The sequence below is a fragment of the Talpa europaea genome (genome assembly GCF_964194135.1).
Source record: "Talpa europaea genome assembly, chromosome: 4".
Classification (NCBI taxonomy): Eukaryota; Metazoa; Chordata; class Mammalia; order Eulipotyphla; family Talpidae; genus Talpa; species Talpa europaea.
Genome location: NC_140070.1, coordinates 24,833,901 through 24,844,403, shown reverse-complemented (window position 1 = coordinate 24,844,403; position 10,503 = coordinate 24,833,901). Strand labels below are relative to the sequence as shown.

At 36.7% G+C, this 10,503-nt stretch overlaps 1 protein-coding gene across 1 annotated transcript; it reads right to left on the bottom strand.

The window, feature by feature from the left end:
* Positions 1 to 7,000: 7,000 nt before the first annotated feature.
* LOC311169651 (long-chain-fatty-acid--CoA ligase 4-like) lies at positions 7,001 to 9,214 on the bottom strand (the record flags this gene model as incomplete). The annotated part of the gene is given in 3 exon segments (XM_084231765.1): positions 7,001 to 7,189; positions 7,386 to 8,176; positions 8,179 to 9,214. Coding segments are annotated over 3 exon segments (2,010 nt in total). The 5' UTR covers positions 9,209 to 9,214.
* Between the last annotated feature and the right edge of the window lie 1,289 nt (positions 9,215 to 10,503).

Sequence of the window (10,503 nt, the reverse complement as noted above, 5' to 3'; positions counted from 1 at the left end):
GGGAGGCCCCTGGATCATGCTATTTTAATGAATTTTGCTCAATAACGTGTCTGCAACTGTTCAATAGTCACTTAAGAAGTAACTTGTGGAGGAGATGGAGGAGGAGTTGTTCCATGAAGACTGCATTATTCCTATTTCAAAAGTTGACAGTTGGGTGATTACAATCCAATGGTATATAAGTCTAAATCAGAACCAACCAAAACTAAAATTTATGAGCCATGATCTTCTATCTCTGCATCTGAAATTTTATTTTTTTAATATTTTTGAGCATTATTTATCTTAATTTAATGTGTTTTTTTTTTTTGTGTAGAAGAACTGGGGTGTAGGCCAGAGGTGTGTGTGGAGGGGGGGGGTGAGAGGATTCACCAGAGACAGAGTGGGAAGCAGAATAGGCAGATTTACTGAAATATACTGCTAAGAAGAGCAGCAGGTGAAACAGGAGAAGTCTGCTGCGCCACATGTGGGTTAGTTGGCTTGGGATCGAACTCAGGACATAGGGGTGATAGTGCTAAGACTTAACCCCTAGGCCATCTTGGAAGCTCACATCTGAAATCTTAAAACTGCACAATTTTAAAGGGAGATGGGAAGGGAAGACCAGGAGAGAATGTACACTTGGCAAATCAGACAACAAATAGATAGTACTGTTATTTCATGAAAATAACCATCCCCAAGCCATTATCCTATTATTTAGATGGAATGTCATATCTAACATTTCTCTATCTATGTTATTTAATTTGCTTATACCCATATTATTCCGGAAAAAAAAAATTGAAATTAAATGTCACTGACATCATTTTTCTGCTTTAAGTATTTTCCTCTTATAATTTATGTCTGTGCTATCTTTCTCCAAAATCAAAGAATTTAGGGAAGATAACAAACATGAATATATAAATGAACGAAAGCATAAATAGAAAACTTGCAGAATAGAATAAAGGATTAAGTTAGAAACTACATATATAATATAAAATATATATAATATATAAAATATATAAAAAATATATAATATATATACAGTAGAGAAATGTTATGTCAACAATGTCATTTATAAAATAGAATATAAAAATGTAATTTAACAATAGTGCTGGGCTAAGACTAAGGTCTAGCATTGTTTACTAAAATGTTGGCTTGTTATTAACAAATACTGGGTGAAAACTCATGTATTACTGGATTGGGTAGCTGTGAAAATTAGTTTTGGGTGGAGGATATATTGAGATCTCTTTCAAGTCAAGTTTCTTTGATTCTCTTTTGTACCTTGTCCTCTATTTCCTGGTCTTTCCAGAGTTTTGGGATTTTTTTTTTTTTTGGTATTTTTTTTTTTTATCATCCTGAGAGTTCTTAGTTCTGTGCAGATATGTCCTTGAATCTGTGACCAGTAAATACCCCCATCTCCTTTTGGAGACCTGCTTGTCAGTAGAAAAGCAGACTATGCAGGAAGGAGCATCTTACAAAGACTTGTTCCTGCCGATCTCCCTGCAGCCCGCTTCATCTCCTCTATGTTTCCTGTAACTTCTGACACATATCAGCTTTATCACCCCATTTAAGTCACAGGTAAAATGAATGGAAAATGATGGAATTCAATAAAATCTCATTAGTATTTTGACTCTGATTGGTCGGCCCTGTTGGAAAGTAGGTCATCAAGGACCTACAATTTTCACCAGGTATAAATGGAATGTTCTAGAATGAATGTGATACTCCAAATTTATATGCTGAAACCTAATCCCCAATGTGATATCATTATGAGAACCTTTGAGAGGTAACTAAATCATGAAGGTGAAACCCTCACAAATAAAACAGACCTCAGAGAGTTCCTTTGCTCCTCTACCGTGTGAGGACCAAAGACAGCCGTCTATGAATGTGGAAGTAGGTTCACACCACAGATTTAGATATCGAACTTAGACTTCCCAGCCTCCAGACCTATGAGAAGTAAAGGTTTGCTGTTTAAAAGCCACCTAGTCTAGGGTAGTTTATTATAGCAATGTGAACCAAGATATATATGATAGATGTTCTACATCATTTCTTATACTGTGTCTTGATCTGTATTAAAAATAAGTGAACAAATTAACCAAATTCATTAAACATTAAACAAAAGTTATTTTCATTGGCACAGATAAGTTTTCTCAAAGTGACAATGAGAATAAATCTCACACTTATAACCAATGAGGAAAAGGGGAAATAAACAAGGATAGAAGAGGTGGTGGGGTGCATTTATTTTATATATATTAAAAAAAATCGAGGGCCTCCCCTGGTGGCGCAGTGGTTGAGTGCAGCGCTGTGAAGCTGCCCGCAGCCTCTGCAGCGCCGGTTCGATCCCCAGCCACCGGTGAGGGTCCCACATGGTGCACAGACCTCTCCTGCCGCGCCCGCTGCTCCCCTCAGCAGTGCACTTCGTCATTCTGCCTGTTCTGCTCTCTGCTCTGGCTCTGCTGAATTCTCTCACCCTCCCGCACTTCTGACTATACCCAGCGCTTGTGTAAATTTGAATCTTGTGATTATGTTATGAACTCAAAATTTTAATTTCATATCTAATAATGAAACAAAGAAGGAGGAAGGGTGGGAAGAAAAAAAGGGGAGGAGGGAAGAAAAGAAAGGGAGGACAGCTATAATATGCAGAAATTAAATATCTCTAATATGGAAAATGAAAGGAAAAAGAAAGATCTTCATGCATATTGTAATAGTATAAGCTTTAGACAAAGTACATTGGCTAATTTATTATAAATAAATTTAAAATCAGACTAACAACTAAAAACATTACCACTCAAAATGGAAGGGCAGGTCCACACAGTAAATATATCCATGTATATTTATGACTAGTTTTCCATAAAACTGTATGCCAATAATTGCAACTTACATAAACAATCAAAATAAATCCTCTTGAATTATAGGGATTAACCATCGTTTTTGATTATAGGGACAATTATTTCAGACACATTCTTAAATACAAACTCTTTCTTTAGAATGTACTTCTTTTATCTGTTCATATTATAAAACTCAAAAATTCAGTAGGCAACTCCACCTATAAATTCCTCTCAGAGTGAATATAACATGTCCAGCAACTCAGGAAACTCCAGACCTGTAGAAGCCTCTTCAATTTTTTTTTTCAGTCATGTGATACCCCTAACCTAATTATTTTTCTTTCCTTCTCCTTGCAAAACAAAGAGATGGTTTTTATAAAAGATGTAAATACTAGCCAGCTTGGTCCCAGTGCCAGTAATACAGTGTGAGGGATAGAAAGGACTCTAAACCCCACCCCCAGTCCCTCCACCCCCACCCCCAAAGGAGCACAGCTGTATCTCCAGGCTCTGGGCACTTTGTCTGAAGGATCAGATAAGGTCAGGCAAGCCTGGGAGGCTTGGGAAGAGTCTTTTAACTACAGTTTGCTGCCCATCACCAACTCAAAAATAGGGGTAAGGTGTGGGGGGTTGGTTAGGGGCAGTTAGCTCCAATTAGTCCTGGAACGGGGAGAAGGGATTGGAGCAAGTGTACATAATGAAAAGGGATGTGTCCCCATCCAGAAAAGGGAAAAATACCTTAAGAAGCCTCCTGCTTTACTGCTCCGGGGCAGCCCTCCTGCTTTCAGAAACTGCCTTTCAGTGTGCTGTCCTGTCACTTCTAGTAAACTTTGTTGCTGGCTTCATCCTGGTGATTCTTGAAATTATTTTCTCAAGAGTCACCAAGGACCCACCAGTGTGGGGCTCCACAAACACATGATTGCCAGAAGAAGTTATAGAAATATGAAATATAAATGTGTTTCTATACCAAATATGTTCTCAGTGGTATGCTGGTAAATCTTCTAAAAGGATTGGGGAGCAGCTAATTTATTTGCTTGTTAATATTGTATATGTCCATTTCTGTATATGAGTATTCTGGTGGTGACTGACTTCAAACAACCAAGGCTGTAACCCTGATATATATAAACACACACACACATACATACATATACAAAATATATGTATGTATGTATGTATGTATATGTACAGGGAAAGAGAATATGAGAAACTCCTTGTTTCCCATGCTCTTGGATTTTACATGTCACCATAAAGTAGAGCAAATTAGGCATGTTTCAGACAAGAGAAAATTTTAAATTGAGATTATTGATAGAATAAAACATAATTTTTATATTCTTCTTATAAGCTAAGATTTAATGTCTAAGGTAAGGGTTTTGTCTTCAAACATATTTTTTGGGTTTCTGCAAATTTCATTGCAAATAACTTTGCATTATTTATTAAGTATTTGAATTTTTTTTTTCAAACAGAGGGACAATAAGATTTTTTTTTTGGTAACATGAGTGGATTTATTTAAGATTTGAGTGCAAACTTAAAAATAAGTACAAACAAAGCTTTTCATCAATAAACACAAAAATCTAAGTAACAATTCTGCAATCGTGCATTTCAACAGAAAGTACAAATATTAATACATTCTAATTTGCAACTACATTTGAAAATCAAAGTATTTCTATCCAATAGCACACAATCTTTAACCTGTTCTCATTGTGTTATTTTAGAAACATTTATCATGTTATCAGGAAGATACAGCATTATTAATCAACCTCTATGACCAAAGAAACAGTACTTTGACCAAAGAAACAGACTTTGAATGTCTGACTTTGAGTAATCTCATATCACTTCTGAAAAGCCATTATTGTACCTTCACTCTAGAAAAACAATTGCATAGTTATACAATTATACCTCCACTCTAGAAAAAAATGAATGCAAAGATCAAGGAAGCAAGATACTTTCATGTAATCAAAGAAAAAAATCACAAGTGTCTGACTTAGAAATGTACATAAATGTAGTAAATTTTAAAAGTACATCTTTGATGGCTGACATCATAATAACAGTGAACAGTTTAAACAGGTATAAAAATGTAGGATCAAAATCTTTAGGTTGAAATATTTTAAAAGTTACTATGAATATGGAAAGATCTGTTTACATAAACGTATATTTTTAGATGAAAAATCAGGGGTAGTGGCATCTCCCTGGTCCCTTAACAATATTTGGATTTTCACGAAGAATTAGCAGCACCCAACCTTAAGTGTTAATGACATGTTTATAAAGGACCTATACAACAGTTTAGTTGGCAGTGTTCTAGCTTTTGGGAGATGGGGTGAGTGAGGTGGGGGTGCAAATATCTGAGTATGCATGCACTCACACATTTAAAATCATTCCAAAAGGAAAAGAAGTCACATTTTGAAAAATTCTAAGGAAACCATCCTTAAGAGATCAAGAGTGGGCCAGACAGTAAAAGTAGTCATAGTAGTAGTCTATTTAATAATGAATTTGCACTCTTCAAAGGCAAGTTGGGAAAAATGAGGATACTTACACACACATCTCTTCAGGGAGAACTTGCTTGAATTTTACATTGCAGAGCAGTGAACAGGAAACATTACAAAGACCTTCATTCTTGCTTATAATACCAGATGAAATTTTTTCCTTTTTACCACCATATACATAACATTTAAATATTCTCTTTATAAATATTTGAGAGCAAAAAGAATGAATTTTATTGCAGTGGTGGCCCACATCTGTACAAAGCAATGTAAGCAACATATATATATATGTAAGCGACATATTTATATATGTATATATAAAATGATTAAGAAAAAAGTGCAAAGAATAACAGTATTAAGAATTTTTGCTTTTTTTTTTTTTTACAGTAACTATGGTTGAAGTGTGAATATTTCTCAGGGATCTGTAATCCCAGATTTTAATTAAAATTTTAAAAAGAAACCCACACTCTCTAGTTACTGCACAGGTTTCAGTTCCTTATTGAGTAACTTCCCTTCTCCCAAATCCAGCATTTCCAGTTTCTAAACTCTTCACACACAGAAACCAAAGTGGCAACAGAGAGTTTTTCCCTGTAGCTTCCCAAAATTCATTCAAGTTAATCACTCTAGATTCAGACAAGATCAATTGTGGAAGTCTTATCATAACCCGCTTTGCTGAAATTAAAGCAAAATGAGAAGCTTTCTGAAACACAAACTACTGACCAGGAATCAAACCAGCAACCACAAACAGGTCTTTAATTGCAAGTGTAATTTGAAATAAGTACATTTTTAAAATCAGTCCCTGTGGTCAATGATAAATACAGCATTTAAATCAGTCCCTCAGGCTCAAGTGCTATGCAAGGACTGTGATTCCACATGCCTCTGATTTCACCATCTTTCCTAACAGAAACGATGCTTCCTGTGCAAATCTGAATGACTTTCCATCACTTTACTCTTGGTGTCAAGTCTTTTACTTTGAATACACGTAGAAAGGCGATTTTCAGCATTTTGAAAAATGTACTTTCCTCTTAAGTCAGATAATTACTTACTGATTTTAGACCTGCAAGTTTGAAGTAGCTCAATTTCCCTTTAAATACATTACTAGGTATTTTTTGGTGTGTATACGTTGCTTCATTCTTATTCCAGGCACCATAATTATTCACAATAGTACAACGATTCTCCACCTAACTTAGGCAACATAAGGAATCTTAAAATGGATTCCAAGGTTATTATTTGATTCTATTATATTGATTGACTTTTCCCTTCAAGATAAAGGGTTGGAAGAGAAATTTTCAGGCCCTCTAGCACTTCTGCTTTGAGTAGTGTTAATACAGATTTTTTGTCATGCTTAATATTTAAGCTTCTTCTCAACTAGGAAGACAGTAGACATCGGAAGCTATAAATTTCCTGAAACTACATTCTACGCCAACTTAAGTTTATTTTGTTCAACAGTACATATATTTTTAAGAAAACTAGTATATGCTAGACTAATTTTTTAAAACATAATTTTCACTCTAAAATTAATAAGACAGCTAAAGGGCAATAAATTTTTCAATTTCAGTTTCACTAGATCTATGCAAGACTCAACAACTATTTTAATCACTTTTGGTTTTATTACTGTGTCTTTAGAAAGATTTGCCTTACATTCTAGCAGACAGTTCAACAAAGGCTTAAAATCCTAGAACTGAGAAACCACCCAGCCACCTCCTACACAGCTGTATATCAGCTACCTGCATTTCATTTGCCCCCATACATTCGCTCGATGTCTTTAAGGTAATGGTTCTTCAGTTCCTTCCTTTTCAGTTTGAAAGCATCAGTTACCAGACCAGTTTCCGGGGTCCATGGCTCTGGGCTGAGGCGAACCTTGACTGGGATTTCAAACCGCTCCAATTTCATGGTGTTTGCAGTTTCTCTAATTTCTTTTTTCTTTTTTTTTTTAATTTAAATAATAAATTTTATTTTAATATTCCCCCATACAATTGCAAACGCCCCATTCTGACCCCAATCCCTCCCCTCCCGCCCCCCCACCCCCCAAAAAGTGTGTCTGGTTCATAGTTTTTTGTTGATTTTGATTTTCACTTTCTTATATTCATTTTCCTGGTCCCTTATTTAAGTTTTCTAGTATTTCTGCTTCCATGGCAGGGTTGTTGCAAATATCGACCCAAGTTCCTTCCACCCCTTTCTGTTGTGCCAAAAGTGTCAGCCTTTTCTGATTAGGAACCACAAAACTGATCACATAGGACTGGTCACTTTTGGCAAAAGCACAGATGTTATCAATAAGAGGACAATTCTTCAGTGCAGCTTCCACTTTCCCTAGAGAGACATATTCTCCAGCTTGCAGCTTCACCAGATCTTTCTTGCGATCTATAATCTGCAAACACCCATCGGGATGGAATTCTCCAATATCACCATTGCAAAACCACCTCTGTCCATTTTCATCCACAGAATAATACTCTGCTGTTTTCTCTTCATTTTTAAAATAGCCCATGGAGATATTTTGTCCACCGATTACAATTTCACCTCTCGGGTTTGGCTTGTCGTGAATTGTATAACCGCCTTCTTGCCAATCTTTCAGCTTAATTTCACAGCAGATAAGAGGGGCTCCAACTCTGCCAGTATTATAGTCAGTAACTTCAGTAACTGTCCCTGCACCACAGGATTCTGTCAATCCGTAACCCTGACCAATTGGGCAGCAGAAGCAGACATTCATGAACCGGTGTGTCTGAGGAGAAAGTGGTGCGCCACCAGACAGCATCATACGGACATTCCCTCCAAGCAGGGCCTTCACTTTTTTAAACAGTATCAGATTGCATAATGGTACATCATATCCCTTCTTGATCTGTTCCAATTTGTAGTCATAACCTATCTTGAACAGAGTTTTCTGGATATAATTCATCTCTTGGACTTTGCTATAACATTCTTGTAAATTCTATCCATAATTTCTGGAACAGTAGCCATGAGGGTGGGCTTCAGGACAGTACAGTCTCCTTTGCTTCCTTTTTTAATTTTGCTGGACTGATCAGAGAGTATAAGTGGAGAAGAATATCCAATCCTACAGCCATAGGTAAAGCAAGATATCTCTGCTGTCAATTCTAGTACATGAGCCAAAGGCAAGTAGCCAATATATGTGTCCTTTGGTCCCAGTCCAGGAATTCTCTCACACTGGCCTGTCATTCCAGCTATCAAATTGCTATGATACATCATCACGCCCTTTGGTCGTCCAGTAGATCCACTGGTGTACATGTTGATAGCCATGTCTGAAGGAGATGGTCTATTTGGAGGAATGCTTGAATTTTCTGGCTTGGATCCCAAGTCTTCTACTGATTGCATGCTGTGAATCTCACATCCTTCAGGGTATTCTGCTTTATTGATAGTCTTATTGTCCACATAAATGATATGTTTAACACAATTAATATCTGACAATGCAGTGTTAAGTTTACTTTCCAGAAGTTCAACACTAGTGATCAGATAGGTAGCCTCAGATTCCTTTAATCCATGAACGACAGCTTCTTTGCCAAGTGTGGCATATAAAGTCACAAGAGGAAAGTTGTATTTAAAGCAGGTCTGTGCTGCAATCATCCATTCTTCCCTGGTCTCACAGAAAATGGCAATGGTGTTCTTTGGTTTTAGTCCCAAGGCAGTGAGTCCACTGCCAAAGTTACTCAGTCTGTGGTTCACTTCAAGATAGTTCATCCATTTATAATTCCCAAGAATTAACTTCTTAAAAACCTTTCCATTTGGCTGCATCTCATTTTCTTCACTTAGCATTTCCCTGGTCCCCAGGCTGTCCTTCTTCCCAAACTTCGACACGGCATGATCAAATAATTTATCCAGAGTGTCTGCTCCAGGGATGTCTATGACAGCTAGTGAATCGAAGTGTGTGACAGAGCGATATGGACTTCCAGGTTGGTCTGAAGTGGGCTTAGCTTTTATTCTCTTTGCCATAGCGTTTTTCTTAGATTTCCTTTTTTTCTCCTAAGAACAGGTATATCTTCTGGGATTTCAATCAGAGGCGCTGCCAACGGCGTCCTCGCGGCCGGCTTGCGGGCGCCTGGCCCTCAGGAAACTGCCGAGGAGGGCCGCGTGCCCGCGAGCGCTGGGATGACCAATAAGATTTTTAAATGCACCAAATTAGAGGCAGATGATCCAAGCTCATGGCTGAACAGGCATATTGATGTTATTTCATTTAGCAGGAAACAACAGATGTTTTCCCAAGGGATATATATGGATCTTGCAGAAGTTGTTAGTGAAAGAATTGGGAAACATAGACTATATGGACAATATATTCTTGTTTATTCGTTAGGTCTTTGAATCCTTATTTCTCATATAAAACAATAATTGTGCTCGATTGTTTTGTAAAAGTCATAAGATGCATCTGTGTAAAGAACTGATAGCAATGAGAAATTCAAAAGGTAGCAGTTGTCTGCAAGAACAGAACATTGTGCTTTTCTGTGAAATTTTTGCCAAGAAGTCATGTGATCAAATGATTATTTTATGTTATTCCAGCAGTAGTAAGTTGAATATTTTATTCATTCATTAACCCATTCTTGTACTCACCAAAATCCATTTGACTTTTGAATAAATGTACAGCAAATTTCAAATTGTTTTTTTCTTTTTTGAATTATTTATTTTTGTTTTGAAGTACCATTGGTTTAAATTATCTATATTTTAGAAGTGTAGGATCCTCCTCTTCTGGTGATGTTACAATAGCAGTTACATCAGCAAAGCACCATAGCCCACCACCACATTCTATTGTGCTTCCTTCCCTCTTTGTTCTTACCCCTCCCCTCCCCTACCAGCTCTTCTGGATGCTTCAATTCTATAGTCAGCTTTCAAGGGTTCGATTCTAAGCTTGTCTTTATCTCACCCTAAGTTTGGCTTCTCTAAATTCCACATATTAGTGACACCACCTAGTATTTATCTTTCTCCTTCTGACTTATTTCATTTAGCACTGTCCCTTATAGCTCTATCAATATTGCCACAAATAGCATCTTTTTTGATCATTAAGTAGTATTCCATTGTGTACTATACCACACCTTCTTGATTCACTTATCTGTTTTGGGGTAATTAGGTTGTTTCCACAATTGGTTTTTGTAATAGTGCTAAAATGAACATGGAGGGCAAAAAATTCTCAGTTTCTTTTTAGTATTTAAGCATTAAAATACTTATTCATACTCAGTCATCTGGAGCATTTTCTCCATTTTAAGTGGCCTCTTCATGTGTGGTAGTGTAAAGATTCA